General features: G+C 42.5%; 1 protein-coding gene across 1 annotated transcript in view; it reads left to right on the forward strand.

Moving 5' to 3' along the window:
* Window positions 1–21,581, forward strand: part of plcd3b (phospholipase C, delta 3b) — a 60,682-nt gene extending 39,101 nt beyond the window's left edge. Inside the window, exons 4-15 of the mRNA XM_014158672.2 lie at window positions 1,908–2,037; window positions 2,590–2,815; window positions 3,264–3,465; window positions 3,690–3,834; window positions 4,223–4,375; window positions 6,453–6,593; window positions 6,898–7,051; window positions 8,600–8,716; window positions 9,249–9,427; window positions 9,688–9,823; window positions 18,282–18,431; window positions 18,522–21,581. Coding sequence (XP_014014147.2) covers window positions 1,908–2,037; window positions 2,590–2,815; window positions 3,264–3,465; window positions 3,690–3,834; window positions 4,223–4,375; window positions 6,453–6,593; window positions 6,898–7,051; window positions 8,600–8,716; window positions 9,249–9,427; window positions 9,688–9,823; window positions 18,282–18,431; window positions 18,522–18,724 — 1,936 coding nt within the window. The 3' untranslated portion in view covers window positions 18,725–21,581. The remainder of the gene's footprint in view (window positions 1–1,907; window positions 2,038–2,589; window positions 2,816–3,263; window positions 3,466–3,689; window positions 3,835–4,222; window positions 4,376–6,452; window positions 6,594–6,897; window positions 7,052–8,599; window positions 8,717–9,248; window positions 9,428–9,687; window positions 9,824–18,281; window positions 18,432–18,521) is intronic.
* The last annotated feature ends 843 nt before the right edge of the window (window positions 21,582–22,424 follow it).

Below are 22,424 nucleotides of genomic sequence, written 5' to 3' on the forward strand. Positions count from 1 at the left end.
TCATTTACAACATTTATAATGTCGACACTGTATTTGTGATCAATTTGATGTTATTTTAATGGACAAAAAATGTGCTTTCTTTCAAAAACAAGGACATTTCTAAGTGACCCAAAACTTTTCAACGGTCTTGTGTATATATGTACATAAACTCAGCAAAAAAGGAAACATCCTCTCACTGTCAACTGCGTTTATTTTCAGCAAACTTAACATGTGTAAATATTTGTGTGAACATAACAAGATTCAACAACTGAGACATAAACTGAACAAGTTCCACAGTCATGTGACTAACAGAAATGGAATAATGTGACCCTAAACAAAGGGGGGATGAAAATCAAAAGTAACAGTCAGTATCTGGTTTGGCCACCAGCTGCATTAAGTACTGCAGTGCATCTCCTCCTCATGGACTGCAACAGATTTGCCAGTTCTTGCTGTGAGATGTTACCCCATTCTTCCACCAAGGCACCAGCAAGTTTCCCGACATTTCTGGGGGGAATGGCCCTAGCCCTCACCCTCCGATCCAACAGGTCCCAGACGTGCTCAATGGTATTGAGATCCGGGCTCTTCGCTGACCATGGCAGAACACTGACATTCCGGTCTTGCAGGAAATCATGCACAGAACGAGCAGTATGGCTGGTGGCGTTGTCATGCTGGAGGGTCATGTCAGGATGAACCTGCAGGAAGGGTACCACATGAGGGAGGAGGATGTCTTCCCTGTAATGCACAGCGTTGAGATTGCCTGCAATGACAACAAGCTCAGGTCGATGATGCTGTGACACACCGCCCCAGACCATGACGGACCCTTCACCTCCAAATCGATCCCGCTCCAGAGTACAGGCCTCGGTGTAACACTCATTCCATCGACGATAAACGCGAATCCGACCATCACCCCTGGTGAGACTAAACTGTGATTCGTCAGTGAAGACCACTTTTTGCCAGTCCTGTCTGGTCCAGCGACAGTGGGTTTGTGCCCATAGGCAACGTTGTTGCCGGTAATGTCTGGTGAGGACCTGCCTTACAACAGGCCTACAAGCCCTCAGTCCAGCCTCTCTCAGCCTATTGCAGACAGTCTGAGCACTGATGGAGGGATTGTGCATTCCTGGTGTAACTCGGGCAGTTGTTGTTGCCATCCTGTACCTGTCCCGCATGTGTGATGTTCGGATGTACCGATCCTGTGCAGGTGTTGTTAAACGTGGTCTGCCACTGCGAGGATGATCAGCTGTCCGTCCTTTCTCCCTGTAGCGCTGTCTTAGGAGTCTCACAGTACGGACATTGCAATTTATTGCCCTGGCCACATCTGCAGTCCTCATGCCTCCTTGCAGCATGCCTAAGGCACGTTCACGCAGATGAGCAGGGACCCTGGGCGTCTTTCTTTTGGTGTTTTTTAGAGTCAGTAGAAAGGAATCTTTAATGTCCTAAGTTTTCATAACTGTGACCTTAATTGCCTACCGTCTGTAAGCTGTTAGTGTCTTAACGACCGTTCCACAGGTGCATGTTCATTAATTGTTTATGGTTCATTGAACAAGCATGGGAAACAGTGTTTAAACCCTTTACAATGAAGATCTGTGAAGTTATTTATATTTTTATGAATTATCTTTGAAAGACAGGTTCCTGAAAAAGGTCTGTTTCTTTTTTTGCTGAGTTTGTATATATGGAGATAGAGAGAGCGAGAGAGAGAGACCCTAGATGATGATGATGATAACGACGTGGGTATGCAGTATGTTTTCAGAGGCGTCATGCCCATTATTGCATAATAAAGCATTTGACATATTGGGCTGAACTCCCTCCATTCACCACCCACCAATGTGCAGTACATCCCTGGATGAGCCAAAGCAGCCCTTTTGACTTTCATGTGGAGAGGGTGCTATAGTTTAATCTGTCCACCGTTGTCCTTGACTGCGTGTGGTCACCTGGATCCATGGCTATATGAAACGGGCCGACCTGAACCATGACGAGAAGTTGAGCTACGAGGAGGTCCAGGGGCTGCTCACCATGATCAACATTGACCTAAATGAAGAGTATGCACGCAACCTCTTTAAGGTGAGCAGACCATAGACATTATTTCCCCTAGATTCATTTCCAGCCCTATAGCAACACCCAAGCTCACTGGCACTAAAATTGCCAAAGAAGCCAAACTCTTTTAGAAAGGGAGGGAGTTAAAGCTAGGTGGGGAGCCCGCCTAGCCTATGGTAGGGGAAACATTGGATATAGATTAGCATCACACTGCATTGTCCTTACTTGTCAAATATTTGTTTCTGTCCTGTCGTCCAGAAATAGCTCATTTCAAATGATACTGTATGTCTGCAACTGATACATCATACTCAGAGGGCAAGACTTTGAAAAAGTTCATCTATGGTTGGAGTCAGTGACATTTCAGTAACATTTCAGCTGTAGCTCCAAATTCAATCCCATAGCTTGTTTGATATTTTTTGATTCAATTCATGCAGGTCCAATTGACAAATTAAAATGAAGTTGAAAATGATGACTGTGACCAGGGGACTATTTTATTAGCTTGCCTTGAAACAATAACTTTGATCATGTTCATCCATTGACTTGATCCCTTTGGAAATATTCCCGCCCTCCTCCCATCAGAAGTGTGACCGGTCGTGTGACGGTCGTCTGGACCACGGGGAAATCGAGGTGTTCTGTAGGGAGCTGTTGCGGCGGCCGGATCTGGACGCCGTGTTTAGCCGCTACTCGGCTAACGGCTGTGTGCTCTCCACCGTGGACCTGAAGGACTTCCTGAAAGACCAGGGAGAGGACTCCTCGCTGATCCACGCTCAGAGTCTGATCCTCACCTACGAGCTCAATGAGTGGGGTACGCTTACATGCTAATGGTTGTGCTAAGCGACACTCAGTGCTACTTAGTTAGCATTGAGTGAAGCTAACATGTTAATTTAGCTATGCTAAGTGATACACTACTCTTAAGTTCTAAGCTACGCTAGTGCTACACTATGCTAAGTGCTAAGCTACACAAGTGCTACACTACACTAAGTGCTAAGCCAAGCACTAAGGTACACTAAGTGCTAAACTACCTGTATGGCCAAAAGTTAAGGGAGTTAGGGTCTTTTTAGATTGGAATATAGCCCTTTTCTCACTTCCTCCATACTATTTCTACCTTCAGCTCACCTTATTGTCCCCAAAATGTATCCAAATTAAATAATTGTTGTACCTACTGTACATTAACACAAGCAAATCAATGTATATTTTGGTATGTTGTTTTTTCTATCAGTCCCATACCAACTATGTACCTATGCCCTGCACAGCCCAGAAGAATGGGTACATGACACCCAATGGTTTCACCATGTACATGCTGTCCAAGGAGAACAATGTGTTTGACCCGGACCACGCCAGGGTGTACCAGGACATGACCAGATCTCTGGCCCACTACTTCATCTCCTCCTCACACAACACCTACCTCACCAGTGACCAGGTTACTGGCTACAGCAGCACGGAGGCTTATATCAGGTGAACATACACATGTATGGAAATGTATGCGTGCATACACACACGCATTCACAGGCATAGACGTACACACATAAACACACAAACACCACATCACCTTATATTGAGCACTAGAAAACACACTCTATACATGTGTTTTAAGTCTGTGTGTGTATACTGTGTGTGTTTTGTGTTAACACCAGGATGTTAACGTGTGTGTGCGTTAACGTGTGTTTCCTCTGTCCCAGGGCTCTGAACCAAGGCTGTCGCTGTGTGGAGTTAGACTGTTGGGATGGGGACAAAGGGGAGCCGGTCATCTACCACGGTCACACACTCACCTCCAAAGTGCCCTTCACAGAAGTCATCGAGACCATCGCCGAGTACGCCTTCAAAGTAAACTCCAATACTCCATTAGCAGTCCAATGCCATTCATTTTAATGACTGTGTATTGTATTTTGTAGTTTTTAACCCCTTACATTAGACTAGTTTGGAAGATTACTAGCTACTGGTATTTGTTTAGGTATAGACAGAAGCAAATATTACATTTGTCTCTGGGTGTGCCTTTTTTGTTGTTGTGTATATATATATATATATATATATATGTATATATATATATATATAGAGAGGGTTAGGTTAGACAGATAGGAGAGTGGCCCAAACAGAATTCGATCCATCGCCAAGGGTGATGCGTGGTTGAGAGTTAAGAATTAATTAAGATGTAATATTTTTCCACCCTCTTTCCCTCCACCTTCTTCTCTTCCGTTGCCGTCTCATCTTCCAGGCGTCTCCGTACCCTCTAATCCTGTCCCTTGAGAACCACTGCAGTGTGGAGCAGCAGGCGGTCATGGCCCGACACCTGCGCTCCATCCTGGGGGACAAGCTGCTCACCAAGCCCCTCAATGAGCAACAGCTCCAGAGTCTGCCCTCACCAGAGGTGGGACTACTACTGTACTACTACTATACATTCCTATTCTACACTACACTACTACTATTCTATAATGCAGTGGTTCTCAAACTTTTTGACACGCGATCTCCCAAAAAGGATTGGTTCAAAGCTCGAGACCCAATCGCTGTCATTACAGCCATAAACAGTGATGTGTTTTCTTCCTCACAAATATCGTAATAAATTTGCCAGAATATCTCTTCTTCTCTCTCTCTCTTAGTCTCTGTCTCCTCCTTTCAGCCAAGAACAGACAACACGCACCCCTCTCTGCTCTGCTCCTTAGAGAGAGTGCTTTGAATGGAATTTCATTATTTATTCTTAAAATAGCTGCTGACTCATTGGCTCTTAGTCACTAGTGAGGATTTCAACTTGTACTACATTTCAGATTCAAATTCCTCACCACTTCCTGTTTTTGAGTTTTAGCAACTGTCATCCAAAATTTAAAAGCTAGCATTTGTAAACTATGGCCTATTGAATAATAACAATATTGAGCTCTGCTATGGCTTCGGTGGGCCCATCTGCCATTCCTTTCTTACAACATCAGGAGTGTGTGTGTGTCAGGTTTTCCGTTAGGAAAATGTGGCGCAGGACATTTGACTGGCAACATTTTAATTTACCGGGCATTCGAGAAAATGGCCCTTGAATGTTTTGGTACACCTACTGAAGACCTCTTCTTTCTTTACACCCATTCAGCATCGTTCACACCCTCTTAAGCCTTGGCCCCACCCATCTCTTTAAGGATTCACATGTGAGACCATGTGCTAAACAGAGTGAGTACGGTAGTGTACTTAACAAACAAAGATTTCAAGACTAAAGGTTGGTTTATACTAAGTCTATCAACTAAGTCTATCAACATGTCTATAAACAGTTGTCGCAGTGACATCATGAACATTCTATTGTCGTCTGACATCGAACTTGTCGTTGTCGTTATGAGAAAGTACAAACACAAAAACGACAGGCTGCATGACATCAGCAGCCCAATAGAATGTTCATGATGTCACTGCGACAACTGTTTATAGACATGTCGATAGACTTAGTATAAACCAGCCTTTAGTGGTCCAAAATAGCATAACTGGTGTATTTTAAAGCCAATAAACCCATCCATTTAGAAATTTGTTTGGTATATGTCAATTTATCAAACCAGGCAACTAAAAGCAACTTTCTAAACAATGTTGTGGTTAGTTTAAGCTTGTTAGCTAGGGAGCTAACGTTAAGTTAGCTGGTTAGCCAGTTCAAATAATACCCATATCATATACAGTACCTGTCCAAAGTTTGTACACACCTACTCATTCCAGGGTTTTTATTTATTTGTACTATTTTCTACATTGTAGAAAATACCTGATAGCCAGTAAAGTGAGACAGGTAGTCTCACCATCAGCACACATCCATAAACATTCTTGTGTAAGAGGAAGCGGGTTTGATGTACATGATGATGTGTTTTCCTGTGTGCCAAATACGCCAGATGTTGTTGTTGTGGGGGGAGGGCAGAGGGAGGTGCCCATTTTGGAAGTGGAATGCTCATTTGACGGCTACGTGGAGCAGGCCTTTGGCGACAAGCTTCTTAAATAACAGCCCCACGTGGCACGCTTGGACAGCCTCGGGTGTAGGTGCAAGCTGGTGGCGCTGATATTTGGCAGTCTCGGCCACGTACACAGGCTTGCAGTGCGTGGCCTCCAGATTGTGGGTCTGACATAAACTAGGGCAAATCATTTGGCTAGGCACTGCTCTGTTTCAGCTGTCGTGGGCAGCCTAGCTGAATGAATGAGGTGCTTTCTGTACCCTTCAGTGCCATGCATACAGGGACCTTTTTTAATGTAAATTTGATTGGTCGATTCAAATAAAGTATTTAAAATGTGTGTGCGTGTGTGTGTAAGTGTGTGTAGGTGTGTGCCTGCTTATTGTGTGTGTGTGTTGTGTGTGTGGTGTGTGTGTGTGTGTGTGTGTGTGTGTGTGTGTGTGTGTGTGTGTGTGTGTGTGTGTGCACTTCTACCTGCCTATACGTATGTGCGTTCATGGATAGCCAAAGTGTGTGCGTTTTATCCATCTGTTTTTACATGTGTGTATGTAGGCGCTGAAAGGGAAGATCCTGGTGAAGGGGAAGAAGGAGAGAGTGGTGGAGCTGGAGAGCTCCTCCAGTTCTTCAGACCTCAGCTCCTCGGAGGAGTGTGAGTGTAGCCATGCAGAGAGCAAAAAGAAGGAGGAGAAGAAGGTGTGTGTGTGTGTGTGTGTGTGTGTGTGTGTGTGTGTGTGTGTGTGTGTGTGTGTGTGTGTGTGTGTGTGTGGTGCGTGCGTGCGTGCGTGCGTCTTTTGTCTGTCTTTCTTGCTGAATCCGCTGATTTGCTGATTGTGCATAGTATCGGCTTTCTTGATCTCATGTAGTACTAGTAACTTTGCCTTTCCTTTCTCTCTCTGCTTCCTACTCCCTCTTCCCCACCCGGTGTGTGTGTGTGTGTGTGTGTGTGTGTGTGTGTGTGTGTGTGTGTGTGTGTGTGTGTATGTGTGTACCTCCTTAGCCGGGTATCTCTAAGCTGAGTCCAGAGCTGTCAGACCTGGTGGTGTACACGCGCAGTGTTCCCTTTAAAGGCTTTGACCAGGCAGCAAAGAAACCCCCTACAGAGATGTCCTCCTTCTCCGAGAGCGAAGCCCTCAAATACGTCAAAGAATCAGGTATGTAGAGTGTGTGTTTGTGTAGGGGGGGGCTTTTTGTGTGTGTGTGTGTGTGTGCGTGTGCGTGTGTGTGTGTGTGTGTGTGTGCGTATCTGCCAATGTGTGTCTGTGTGTGTGTGTGTGTGTGTTTACATACAATGCTAATTAACAGAGTAACCTAATAGCTCCCAAAAGATAATAGGTCAGTAAAAGCTCAGGAGTACAATTAGTCTACTCTACACACTTAGCCAATTACATCATCAACAGGCTTCTCTGTTAGTTAGCATTGTATGTAAACACATACACACGGACCCACATGCGCACACACCCACGCGCGCCAGCAGCATACCACCCTGCATCCCACTGCTGGCTTGCCTCTGAAGCCTAGAGGGTCAGTCCTGGTCAGTCCCTGGATGGGAGACCAGATGCTGCTGGAAGTGGTGTTGGAGGGCCAGTAGGGGGCACTCTTCCCTCTGGTCTAAGGAGATCCCAATGCCCCAGGGCAGTGGTGGGGACATCGCCTTGAGTAGTTTGGCGTCTTTGGGATGGGACGTTAAACGGGTGTCCTGACTCTCTGTGGTTGTTAAAAATGTCATGGCACTTATTGTAAGGTGTTAACCCTGGTGACCTGGCTAAGTGCCCAACCTGGCCACCTAATTATCCTCCTCATTCCTAATTTGCATATATCACTCCTCACCTCTCCACCTGATAGCTGATGTGTGGTCTGGTGCAAATTGGTTGCCGTGCATCACCCAAGTGGGTGCTTGTCACGGTTGTTGTCGGTGAATGAGGACCAAAACGCAGCAGGTACGTGAATGCTCATCTTGATTTTTAATTACTCTCAAAAATGAACATACAAAATAACGAAAAAACGAACACTCGACAAATAAACAGTCTGGTAAGGCACAAGGCTATACACAGAATAATCACCCACAAATCACACACACAAACACACCCTAATATATGGGACTCTCAATCAAAGGCAGATAGACAACACCTGCCTTCAACTGAGAGTCCCAACCCCAATCAACCAAACATAGAAACACACACACTAGACTAACCATAGAATTAACTAAACATAAACCAAAACCCGGAAATACTAAATCAAACACCCTTTACACAAACACAACACCCCGAACCACATAAAACAAATACCCTCTGCCACGTCCTGACCAAACTACAAAAACAATTAACCTTATACTGGCCAGGACGTGACAGTGCTTAACATTGGTGGTGGATGAGGTGAGCTTCCCCCTTGCTATTTAAAGCCCTTTGGGTCTCTAGAAAAAGTGTTTTCTAAGTCCAATCAATTATTATTATTATTATTATTAATATGTACACTAGGCTATTTTTCTGCAGGCCCTGTTGATTCCCTATTGGGAAGACAAGACACCTGGGCTGTGTTCATTACACACCAAATGGAAGAAAACAGATTGAAACATGAAGGGTCTACCTGGACCCTTCCTGCCCTAATGAAAACAACCTTGTTCACCACATAGGCTTCTCTGTTTTTCCCTTTTGCCAGTGTTTTAACTACCCTTGCCCTCCTTCTTTCTCCCCCTCCTGCAGGGAAGCATTTTGTCCGTCACAACAGCCATCAGTTGAGCAGGATATATCCCTCAGGACAACGCCTGCAGTCCTCCAACTACGATCCCCAGGATATGTGGAACGGCGGTTGCCAGATTGGTCAGTACATTGTAACCACTCTCTGAAGTTGCCAGATTATGTTCCCTGCAATACGCCATGAAAGTAGAACACCACAAACTGCAAAATGTAACATATCTACTTTCATAGCGTGTTTTCAAGAAATATGGTTAGTATGGCCCATCTCAGAAATGTGAAAAAGTGTTTACCAGGTACACTGTTCCTCAGTGGGAGGCCAATGTTGGTTGCCAGATTTAATAGTATTTGTGAATTCCAGATTGTGTTGGAGATTGTGTGTTGCTACGCTGGTCAGTGCCTTACACTCCATTACAGAGCAGTATTCCAGCATTCTATTACACTCTAATGGACAACATAAATTCTCTCATTACTTAGACAGATAAATAAAGCACAATACATTGTAACTCTAAACCACAGTGATTATCCAGTAATGACCTACAGTATGTCCTGTAATGCACTAAAACACTCTTGTGGCAGGCAGATGATCTGGCTAATGTCTAGGCTTTAAATCAACGCACTAATTCACAGTAAGTAACTGAAATATTTGTTTCTCCAGTGGCGCTGAACTTCCAGACGGCAGGGGAAGAGATGGACCTGAACCGGGGGCGCTTTTTACCCAACGGCCTTTGCGGATACGTCCTCAAGCCCTCCTTCCTGACCCGCCCCGACTGCAACTTCAACCCCGAGAACACGGGGGGAGGACCCGGACACGACCCCACCCTCCTCACCATACGGGTAAGTGGGCGTTCCTGGATGCCCCGATAGCCCCCCAAATCAATCCAATTTAACTCAGTTCTATACCACTTTGTCAATCCGCCAAGAGGCCATTGAGAAGGTAACAAGTTCAGACTATCGCGAAAAATAAATGCAATGTATAAAATTAAAATCAATGCCTCACTTTTCTCTAATGCTATTTCTGACAATCCTGTTTTTCCCAATTCCCGTTTCTCCCATTCCTGTTTTTCCCCAATCCCATTATAACCAATCCCATGCAGGTGATCTCGGCCCAGCAGCTTCCCAAGCCAGAGTGGGATAAACCCAGCTCCATCGTGGACCCTCAGGTGTGGGTGGAGACCCATGGCGTTCCCATCGACAACAACAAGAAGATGACCCCCCGCGTGGACAACAATGGTAAATATACAGTGCATTTGGAAAGTATTCAGACCCCTTGACTTTTTCCACATTTTGTCAGTGGTGGAAAAAGTACTCAATTGTCATACTTGAGTAAAAGTAAAGATACCTTCATGGAAAATTACTCAAGTAAAAGTGAAAATCACCCAATAAAATACTACTTGAGTAAAAGTCTAAAAGTATTTTGTTTTAAATGTACTTAAGTATCAAAAGTAAATGGAATTGCTAAACTGTACATAAGTATCAAAAGTAAAAGTATAAATCATTTCAAATTCCTTATATTAAACAAACCAGGTACACTCCAACACCCAGACAAAATTTACAAACTAAGCATTTGTGTTTAATGAATCTGCCAGATCAGAGGCATTAGGGATGACCAGAGATGTTCTCTTGATAAGTGTGCGAGTTGGACCATTTTCCTGTCAAAATGTAACGAGTACTTTTGGGTGTCAGGAAAATGTATGGAGTAAAAATTACATAATGTTCTTTAGTACAGTAGTGAAGTAAAAGTTGGTAAAAAAATATATAAATAGTAAAGCAAAGTACATATACCCCAAAAAACGACTTAAGTAGCACTTCAAAGTAGTCTTAAGTACTTTACACCACTGAATTTTGTTACGTTACAGCCTTATTCTAAAATGGATCAATCTACACACAATACCCCCTAATGACAAAGCAACAACAGGTTTTTTTTTTTTTTTTCAAATGTATTAAAAATAAAAACGGAAATATCATATTTACATAAGTATTCAGACCCCTTTACTCACTACTTTTCTGAAGCACCTTTGGCAGTGATTACAGCCTCGAGTCGTCTTGGGTATGACTCTACAACGTTGGCACCCCTGTATTTGGGGAGTTTCTCCCATTCTTCTCTGCAGATCCTCTGAAGTTCTGTCAGGTTGGATGGGGAGCGTCACTGCACAGCTATTTTCAGTTCTCTTCAGAGATGTTCGATCAGGTTCATGTCCGGGCTCTGGCTGGGCCACTCAAGGACATTCAGAGACTTGTCCTGGGGCCACTCTTGCGTTGTCTTGGCTGTGTGCTTAGGGTCATTGTCCTGTTGGAATGTGAACCTTAGGACCTCAGACTGGGGCAGAGTGCTCTGGAGCAGGTTTTCATCATGGATCTCTCTGTACTCTGCCTAGCAGGCCAGCGTACCGGAATCGCCTCTTCACTGTTGACATTGAGACTGGTGTTTTACGGTTACTATTTAATGAAGCTGCCAGTTGAGGACTTATGAGGCTTCTGTTTCCTTAACTAGACACTCTAATGTACTTGTCCTTGCTCAGTTGTGCACCGGGGCCTCCCACTCCTCTTTCAATTCTGGTTAGAGCCAGTTTGCGATGTTCTGTGAAGGGAGTAGTACACAGCGTTGTATGAGATCTTCAGTTTCTTGGCAATTTCTCGCATGGAATAGCCTTAATTTCTCAGAACAAGAATAGACTGACGAGTTTCAGAAGAAAGTTTTGTTTCTGGCCATTTTGAGCCTGTAATCGAACCCACAAATGCTGATGCTTCAGGTACTCAGCTAGTCTAAAGAAGGCCAGTTTTATTGCTTCTTTAATGAGAACAACAGTTTTCAGCTGTGCTAACATAATTGCAAAAGGGTTTTCTAATGATCAATTAGCCTTTTAAAATGATAAACTTGGATTAGCTAACACAACGTGCCATTGGAACACAGGAGTGATGGTTGCTGATAATGGGCCTCTGTACACCTAGGTAGATATTCCCCCCCAAAAATCAGCCGTTTCCAGCTACAATAGTCATTTACAACATTAACAATGTCTACACTGTATTTCTGATCACTTTGATGTTATTTTAATTTCTAAATGACCCCAAACTTTTGAACGGTAGTGTAGGTCTATGGGCTAGGCTACATGAGGTGTATTATGATTTGAAAAAGGCATTTCGGTTTCTTGCCTTAAGCTGGGCATCATTCACAAGTGATAATATATCATTCAGAAGTGATAGGTTAATATTGTCACCCATCAGACTATTCTTGATTTAATATTGTCTTTACATATACTAAATAATATATGTGTGAAAATTAGTTTTGATTTAGAATGGACCATTATCATGCACCTGTCTCAACAGGGGCAGCGGGAAAAAAAATACATGTCATCTATGGACTTAAATAGCGAATGGAGGACGCTTTTCCCGCGGTTCATTTTCATGCCAGCCTGGTAGGCTATACTCCTGTTGTAAAGAGAAGTAATGTGTTTAATACAGTTGAAGTTGGAAGTTTACATACACCTTAGCCAAATATACTGCTCAAAAAAATAAAGGGAACACTTAAACAACATAATGTAACTCCAAGTCAATCACACTTCTGTGAAATCAAACTGTCCACTTAGTAAGCAACACTGATTGACAATAAATGTCACATGCTGTTGTGCAAATGGAATAGACAACAGGTGGAAATTATAGGCAATAAGCAAGACACCCCCAATAAAGGAGTGGTTCTGCAGGTGGAGACCACAGACCACTTCTCAGTTCCTATGCTTCCTGGCTGATGTTTTGGTCACTTTTGAATGCTGGCGGTGCTTTCACTCTAGTGGTAGCATGAGACGGAGTCTACAACCCACACAAGTGGCTCAGGTAGTGCAGCTCATCCAGGATGGCACATCAATGCAAGCTGTGGCAAGAAGGTTTGCTGTGTCTGTCAGCGTAGTGTCCAGAGCCTGGAGGCGCTACCAGGAGACAGGCCAGTACATCAGGAGACGTGGAGGAGGCCGTAGGAGGGCAACAACCCAGCAGCAGGACCACTACCTCCGCCTTTGTGCAAGGAGGAGCAGGAGGAGCACTGCCAGAGCCCTGCAAAATGACCTCCAGCAGGCCACAAATGTGCATGTGTCAGCTCAAACGGTCAGAAACAGACTCCATGAGGGTGGTATGAGGGCCCGACGTCCACAGGTGGGGGTTGTGCTTACAGCCCAACACCGTGCAGGACGTTTGGCATTTGCCAGAGAACACCAAGATTGGCAAATTTGCCACTGTGCTCTTCACAGATGAAAGCAGGTTCACACTGAGCACATGTGACATACGTGACAGAGTCTGGAGACGTCGTGGAGAACGTTCTGCTGCCTGCAACATCCTCCAGCATGACCGGTTTGGTGGTGGGTCAGTCATGGTGTGGGGTGGCATTTCTTTGGGGGGCCGCACAGCCCTCCATGTGCTCGCCAGAGGTAGCCGGACTGCCATTAGGTACCGAGATGAGATCCTCAGACCCCTTGTGAGACCATATGCTGGTGCGGTTGGCCCTGGGTTCCTCCTAATGCAAGACAATGCTAGACCTCATGTGGCTGGAGTGTGTCAGCAGTTCCTGCAAGAGGAAGGCATTGATGCTATGGACTGGCCCGCCCGTTCCCCAGACCTGAATCCAATTGAGCACATCTGGGACATCATGTCTCGCTCCATCCACCAATGCCACGTTGCACCACAGACTGTCCAGGAGTTGGCTTTAGTCCAGGTCTGGGAGGAGATCCCTCAGGAGACCATCCGCCACCTCATCAGGAGCATGCCCAGGCGTTGTAGGGAGGTCATACAGGCACGTGGAGGCCACACACACTACTGAGCCTCATTTTGACTTGTTTTAAGGACATTACATCAAAGTTGGATCAGCCTGTAGTGTGGTTTTCCACATTAATTTTGAGTGCGACTCCAAATCCAGACCTCCATGGGTTGATAAATTGGATTTCCATTGATTATTTTTGTGTGATTTTGTTGTCAGCACATTCAACTGTGTAAAGAAAAAAGTATTTAATAAGATTATTTCTTTCATTCAGATCTAGGATGTGTTGTTTAAGTGTTCCCTTTATTTTTTTGAGCAGTGTACATTTAAACTCAGTTTTTCACAATTCCTGACATTTAATCCTAGTAAAAATTCCCTGTTTTAGGTCAGTTAGGATCACCACTTTATTTTAAGAATGTGAAATGTCAGAATAATAGTAGAGAATTATTTATTTCATCTTTTATTTCTTTCATCACATTCCCAGTGGGTCAGAAGTTTACATACACTCAATTAGTATTTGGTAACATTGCCTTTAAATTGTTTAACTTGGGTCAAACATTTCAGGTAGCCTTCCACAAGCTTCCCACAACAAGTTGGGTGAATTTTGGCTCATTCCTCCTGACAGAGCTGGTGTAACTGAGGCAGGTTTGTAGGCTTCCTTGCTCGCATACGCTTTTTCAGTTCTGCCCACAAATGTTCTATAGGATTGAGGTCAGGGCTTCATGCCATCATCATTGCTTTGCACAAAAAGGGCTTCACAGACAAGGATATTGCTGCCAGTAAGATTGCACCTAAATCAACCATTTATTGGATCATCAAGAACTTCAAGGAGAGCGGTTCAATTGTTGTGAAGAAGGTTTCAGGGCGCCCAAGAAAGTCCAGCAAGCGCCAGGACCGTCTCCTAAAGTTGATTCAGGGGCACCACCAGTACAGAGCTTGAAGGCAGGTGTGAGTGCATCTGCACACACAGTGAGGCGAAGACTTTTGGAGGATGGCTTGGTGTCAAGAAGGGCAGCAAAGAAGCCACTTCTCTCCAGGAAAAACATCAGGGACAGACTGATATTCTGCAAAAGGTACAGGGATTGGACTGCTGAGGACTGGGGTAAAGTCATTTTCTCTGATGAATCCCCTTTCTGATTGTTTGGGGCATCCGCAAAAAAGCTTGTCCGGAGAAGACAAGGTGTGCGCTACCATCGGTCCTGTGTCATGCCAACAGTAAAGCATCCTGAGACCATTCACGTGTGGAGTTGCTTCTCAGCCAAGGGAGTGGGCTCACTCACAATTTTGCCTAAGAACCCAGCCATGAATAAAGAATGATAAGAGGCGGGTGGACAAACAAAAACCCACAAATTCTGACCAACTCCAAGCATTGATTATGCAAGAATGGGCTGCCATCAGTCAGGATGTGGCCCAGAAGTTAATTGACAGCATGCCAGGGCGGATTGCAGAGGTCTTGAAAAAGAAGGATCAACACTGCAAATATTGACTCTTTGCATCAACTTCATGTAATTGTCAATAAAAGCCTTTGACACTTATGAAATGCTTGTAATTATACTTCAGTATTCCATAGTAACATCTGACAAAAATATCTAAAGACACCGAAGCAGCAAACTTTGTGGAAATTAATATTTGTGTCGTTCTCAAAACTTTTGGCCACGACTGTAGATACTTTTGAACCTGTTTCCTTCAGCATCTTCACAAGGTCCTTTGCTGTTGTTCTGGGATTGATTTGCACTTTTCGCACCAAAGTACGTTCATCTCTAGGAGACAGAACGCGTCTCTTCCTGAGCTGTATGACGGCTGTGTGGTCCCATGGTGTTTATACTTGCGTACTATTGTTTGTACAGATGAACGTGGTACTTTCAGGCATTTGGAAATTGGTCCCAAGGATGAACCAGACTTGTCTTGGTTGATTTATTTAGATTTTCCCATGATGTCAAGCAAAGAGGCACTGAGGCACTGAGTTTGAAGGTAGGCCTTGAAATACATCCACAGGTACACCTAATGATGTCAATTAGCCTATCAGAAGCTTCTAAATCCATGACGTCATTTTCTGGAATTTTCCAAGCTGTTTAAAGGCACAGTCAACTTAGTGTATGTCAACTTCTATCTGTAAACAATTGTTGGAAAAATGACTTGTGTCATGCACAAAGTAGATGTTCTAACCGACTTGCCAAAACTATAGTTTGTTAACAAAACATTTGTGGAGTGGTTGAAAAACGAGTTTTAATGACTCCAACCTAAGTGTATGTAAACTTCTGACTTCAACTGTATTAGGAAAGTTGATAAATAAATATTGTAGGCCTAGCCTATAGAAAGCTGATGAGATCCTCCTCTTTTTAATAGAAGCCATCACTGTTTTCTCACGCAATTGCATAGCCTATAGAAATGTTGCACAACATGAGCTCATGGGCTCTCATGAAGTGTTTGATTAGATTTGTGATTTGCATTGATGTCAGCGTGATTAGAGGGACAATAAAGTGTTGAGTACCAGGCAGTTAGCAAGTTTGGTAGGATACTAATGACCATCAGCAGCATCAGAGCTTGGAGAAGCCTAATTACCGTGCCTAAATGGTCTCGTGACAGCCGGTGTGGCGGTAATACGTTCATCGTAACAGCCCTAGGTCCTACTCCATTTCTTTTTACTTACCCCGACACCACCTGTAGAACAGCAAAGTTTTAATTTAGCAAATTTTATTAATCAATTTATTTGTTTGTCCTAAAAAAAAAAAAAAAAAAAATTCTAATTAATTTGATCATTTCTGGGAGTAAGGAGTTCCAATGAACTGTAAGAGAACATGGGCAAGTTTGACATATAAATACATCCCAAGATTAATGCCCATTGCTTGAGAGAGAGAAGGTGATAATTGCAAGAGTGTGCCTATAGGTAACCTCTTACATCTAGATGTTCCGTAGCGGAACGCCTCGCTAATATCCAATGGTAGAGCGTGGCGCGAATTACAAACTCCTCAAAAATCCAAAAACTTCAATTTTTCAAACATATGACTATTTTACACCATTTTAAAGACAAGACTCTCCTTTATCTAACCACATTGTCCGATTTCAAAAAGGCTTTACAACGAAAGCAAAACATTAGATTATGTCAGGAGAGTACCCAGCCAGAAATAATCACACACCCATTTTTCAAGCAAGCATATAATGTCACAAAAACCAAAACCACAGCTAAATGCAGCACTAACCTTTGATGATCTTCATCAGATGACACTCCTAGGACATTATGTTATACAATACATGCATGTTTTGTTCAATCAAGTTCATATTTATATCAAAAAACAGCTTTTACATTAGCATGTGACGTTCAGAACTAGCATACCCACCGAAAACTTCCTGTGAATTTACTAAATTACTCACGATAATCGTTCACAAAAAACATAACAATTATTTTAAGAATTATAGATACAGAACTCCTTTATGCAATCGCGGTGTCCGATTTTAAAATAGCTTTTCGGTGAAAGCAATATTCTGAGTAGATAGCCCGGCCATCATGGCTAGCTATTTTGACACCCACCAAGTTTGGCACTCACCCAACTCAGATTTACTATAAGAAAAATTGGATTACCTTTGCTGTTCTTCGTCAGAATGCACTCCCAGGACTTCTACTTCAACACCCAATGTTGTTTTGGTTCCAAATAATCCAAAGTTATATCCAAATAGCTGCGTTTTGTTCTTGCGTTCAAGACACTATCCGAAGGGTGACGCGCCGGCGCGTATCGTGACAAAGAATTTCAAAATATTCCATTACCGTACTTCGAAGCATGTCAAACGCTGTTTAAAATCAATTTTTATGCGATTTTTCTCGTAAAATAGCGATAATATTCCGACCGGGAGACCTTGTTTTCGTTCAAAGACTGAAAATAGAAAATGGAGTCTTCACATGCACGCGCACGCCCGTGTCATTGTTCTCAGAACGATCACTTTCCAACAGCCCTACTGTTTTTCACCCAGGGACTGCAGAGTCATCATTCCCCGTTCTGGCGCCTTCTGAGAGCCTATGGGAGCCTTAGAAAATGTCATGTTACAGCAGAGATCCTCTATTTTCCATAAGGAGGCTATAGAAGGACAAGAAATGGTCAGAGAGGGCACTTCCTGTATGGAATCTTCTCAGGTTTTGGCCTGCCATATGAGTTCTGTTATACTCACAGACACCATTCAAACAGTTTTAGAAACTTTAGGGTGTTTTCTATCCACATCTACTAATTATATGCATATTCTAGTTTCTGGGCAGGAGTAATAACCAGATTAAATCGGGTACGTTTTTTTATCCGGCCGTGAAAATTCTGCCCCCTATCCTAAACAGGTTAAACAGCAAGCGTGAGGAATGTGCAATTATTGTTCCGTGCACATATGCTATAAGGTAAATAGTTCAATGACATTCCGCACGTGGCTAATAGAAAAGAGGAGGAATGACATGCTGATGAGGAGAGGAGAGTAGAGACTATGCTGATGATAATAGTGTTTGTAAACACTAACTATTTTCATGACAGACTGCTATGATTCCTTATTGATGTCATTTGTGATATCCACTTCGATCAGTGTAGATGAAGGGGAGGGGACATGTTAAAGAAGGATTTTTAAGCCTTAAGATAATTGAGACATGGATTGTGTATGTGTGCGCATGGATTGGGACATGGATTGTGTATGTGTGCACATGGATTGTGAAGCCACTGCTTCCTCTTCTATGCACATGCAGTAGAAGAGGAAGCAGTGTGAATTGTATTGTGCTTACTGAAAGAAGTAGAGTTAGCTATCCATTCAGGCCATCCTTAATGATTTAACCCTACGTTATCAACTACATTTCAATTTACCGAATAAACTGAAATTCCAATTGAAATAGAATTGAGCCCAACCCTGATGTATGAATAGAAGATACATGAAAAGAATTATGCTTTGAACCCTTCGCTCTCCGCCTTTCCTTTGGTTTGTCAGGGTTTAACCCTCGGTGGGACTGTACCTTCAACTTCACTCTGCATGTCCCTGAGCTGGCTCTGGTGCGCTTCATGGTCGAGGACCACGACTTCACCTCCAGAAACGACTTCCTGGGACAGTTCACCCTGCCCTTCACCAGCCTCCGCACAGGTGTGTGTGTCAAAATAACATATCTTACTGTTTAGACTATAGCCAATAATCAGTTTGTCTGACCTTTCACCCGTGCCTTCTCGCCCCCAGGTTACCGTCATGTCCACCTGCTGAAGGTCGATGGTTCCAGCCTGTCACCCACTTCTCTGTTCATCCATGTTAAGGTCACCCCCTGCCACAGTAGCCCTTCCAAGGCCTCAGCCAAATCTCCCTCCTCAACCAAGATCGTAGCCATATCACCAGCCATATCTCCAACCACGTCCCAAGCCAAATCGCCAGCCAAGAAGCATTAAGTTTTTCCCCAGGCTCCACCAAGTAACCCAGGGTTAAGATGAAACTCATTCTGTCCTCTACTCTTTTTTTTATGGTGTAGTAAACATGGTTGCAGTCCATTCCCATTTCAATTGAGTTAATTCTGCCTCTGCTTCACTCACAGTATTCTTTTTTTAAAGAGAACGTGAAAACGAACCACTGTTCTTGGTTCCTCCCAACTTGAGTGATCTAAGTAGTGGGCCCAAGTGGAGACTGTTTAGATCATCAACAGTGTGGATGTCCTACTGTATACCATTCATTATCTAACAGCATATCTATAGTAATGAAGGTAATGAACTTCGATCTCCAGTATTCTGTGAGACTACTGGACCAGGATCTCTGGCTGTCTGTTTTGTGTGATGATTGGACCAAACACAAAAAGAGTTACCAACCAATAGCCAGCCAGGGTATTGGGTCAATGGTACATCCCTCCACAACCATTGTTGAGCAGGTAAACCGTCCAAACAGAACGTTGCATATTTGAAGCATATAAAAAGGACTGGTATAATAAATTATTATTCACCAGTATTTTTAAAGAATCACATGCTTACAGGGTGTAACGTATTTGTTCCTTACAGAGAAGATCACTCTGTAGCGTCCCTGGATTAAATTCTGTCACGATTTATGGCTATAATTCTTCAAAGGATTTATCAGTTTTCCGAGCCGAGTCATCTTTAGAGATGTAACCATATAGAAGTTAGATTTTATAGTTATCATTTTCATATTATACTTTAGTTATCTAGTTGTTGTAGATAGATATAGTTATCATAGTAATACTAGAATATGCACTATAGTAGATCTGATGCCTTTTTGTAGCACGTTTTGAAGATATGAAAGATATTTACAATGTATTTGTAGCATTTCAGATTGGTCTAAGAAAAAAAAATGTTTAAAGAGTAACCAGGTCCATGATGTTTTCACATTTTTAGTTTTATGATATCAACATTCAAGTGATGTTCAAGTTCAATAGGCTGTGTCTCAATAGTTGGAAGTAGTTTCTTATCCTGTGTCCTTATGTCCATGATGACCGTTCAGGCTGGACATGTCAAATGAAGTGTACCTTTCCTGAAAGCCTTGTAGCTAATGTGGAACGTTATAATTTTTCTGACGACTCAGACCATGGCACTTGAAGAACAGCAAAGAGCATAATTTGACAAATCTAATTTGTTCAAGCACAGAAGATTGTTTTTAGAACTGTTACTCTCTGGCAGCTGTGCGTATGGGTTGTTGAGAGAAATAGCATGCCTCGTTAGCTAAGGAAAGTCGGAAACTCACACGAGTGCCATTGATTTAAGTCCATCCGCCTATCAGTGATTAAGGAAAGGAGATGAAGGAAAAGGGTAAAGGAAAGGAGAAAAATAACTTATTTAAGAGTATTGAGACAGCCAGGTGTACTGTAGAAAGATGTTATTGAGACTAGACAATCTTCAACTTGGGACAAGAAGTGGGGTTAGTTTGAGACTCTAGCCTTTTTAAATGTTTTAAAGTGATTTCAATGATTTTAAATACATTATCTATTGTCCATAATGTATATCATGTCATCTTTGAAAGAAGAGTTTTAACAACAATATTCTTGTTTATTACCCAGATTAGTTTTGTTGTTGAATTATTTGATAGACAATTTTTATACATATTTGCTGTAATGTAAACCAATAACATCCATTTTCAAATGCTTTTTAAGGAATATGTTTTTGTAATAGTTTACATTGTGTCAGAGTAGGAATGCTGATCTATGATCAGTCTTGTCTTTTAGATCCTAATGAATAAGATTTTATGGACAGGGGGGACCTGGTCCTAGATCAGCACTCTGAGATGCTTTATGAATACGGGCCCTGGTCTACTCCTCAATGGTATTGTATGGATTCAAAGAGAGATGTGATGTTTGTGTAAAAGACCGAAGTGAAGTTGTGTAAATGTCCTTCTGTAGCAAAGATAAGGAGAAAACTGTATACTGTAATTGTTGTGCAAAATACAAACACCCATGTCACGCTATTATATATGGTATTTATTGCACATATTTTGGCTATAGTTTATTTATTTTGTACAGTGATTTTCCAAGGCAATGAAAAGTATTGTTTTAACTCAAGGACACTTTCAGGTTTCCATTACCAAACATATTGTATCAACAACATGGACCTAAGTGTTCACACAAAATGTGATTTAAAAAAAAAGAAAATGTTACTGAAGGAGATGCAGTAAATATTGGATGATAATGAGGAGGAGGAGGAGGGTAACAGGGTTCAATTCACAAAACTGACTGGGAAATTACAGTACAAATGTGTTACGTATGTTAGGTTTATCCTTTAGTTCTATTGTATTTTTGATCTATTTAGTTCTATTATATGACATGTTTTTGTCCAAAATACACTTCTAAATGCCATTTCTCTTTCATTCTTCTGTATTGTATGGCATATCTTTTTAAAAACGGTGTCATCCATCTTCCATTATCAGCATTTCTGCATGTAATACAGGTCTGCTAATATAGGATTATTTAAGGCCCAGTGCACTACTTTTGCCCCCAAAAGGATGTTGGATGGTGTAGGCCGGGTGACCCAGATGCTGTTGTGTCAGTTTTGCATTTCCCTCACTAATGGTTAAGGTTAGGATTGGGGGAGGGGAAGCAGATCCTAGATCTGTACCAAGGGAAAACTTCACCCCGGGGGCATTTTGGATTCACAACACTGTCAGAATCTGGTACTATGCAACCACAACAAAAATATACAGATCAAAAAGTTTGAGTTAAAAGAATTTGCGTTAATGCAATGTTTACAGTATTTATTTCTGGCTGTAATAACTGAATCAATTAAAAATAAAATAAACGAAAAGTGGTGTAATGTATCCTACAAAGTGTGGACATACTTGGCAATGGTATTTTATTAGGATCCCCATTAACTGTTGCGATAGCAGCAGCTACTCTTCCTGGGGTCCACACAAGACATGAAACATTAAATAATACAGAACATTAATAGACAAAAGCAGCTCAAGGACAGAACTACATCAATGTAAAACATTTCAAATGTGGCCTACATATGTATCAGTACATACACACAATATCTTGGTCAAATAGGGGAGAGGTGTTGCTTTATCTGTTTTTTAAACCAGGTTTGCTGTTCACTTGAGCAATCTTTGATGGAAGGGAGTTCCATGCAATAATGGCTCTATATAATACTATACGTGTTATTGAATTTGTTCTCGATTTGGGGACTCTTAAAAGACCCCTGGTGACATGTCTGGTGGGGTAAGTGTGTGTGTCAGTGCTGTGTATAAATTGACTATGCAAACAATTTGGAATTTTCAACACATTAATGTTTCTTATAAAAACGAAGTTCATACTGCACATTTTTGAAAGATTTGATAATAGCATATTAGATACAGGATCTTATTCCTCATACACCGGTATGCATTACCATTTCAAATGAACAGCGGCATTTTGTAGTGATACTGTAAAAGGCACTGCAGATGTTCTTGAAAAGCAGATGCTGCTATACTAGTGTACTCAGTGCCACCTCTGCTTATACGCAGACTATGCGCTGTGCGTAGGGCCTCACGGCTGCTAGGTGGCCCCAGAGCTCCAAAAAGGAACTCAGTCAGCGTCTCAACTTACTGTTGAGAGCAGTGGAGGCTGCTGAAGGGAGGACGGCTCATATTAATGGCTGGAACAGAGTAAATGAAATAGCATCA

This window comes from Salmo salar, chromosome ssa19, assembly GCF_905237065.1.
Source record: "Salmo salar chromosome ssa19, Ssal_v3.1, whole genome shotgun sequence".
In the NCBI taxonomy this organism is placed as follows: Eukaryota; Metazoa; Chordata; class Actinopteri; order Salmoniformes; family Salmonidae; genus Salmo; species Salmo salar.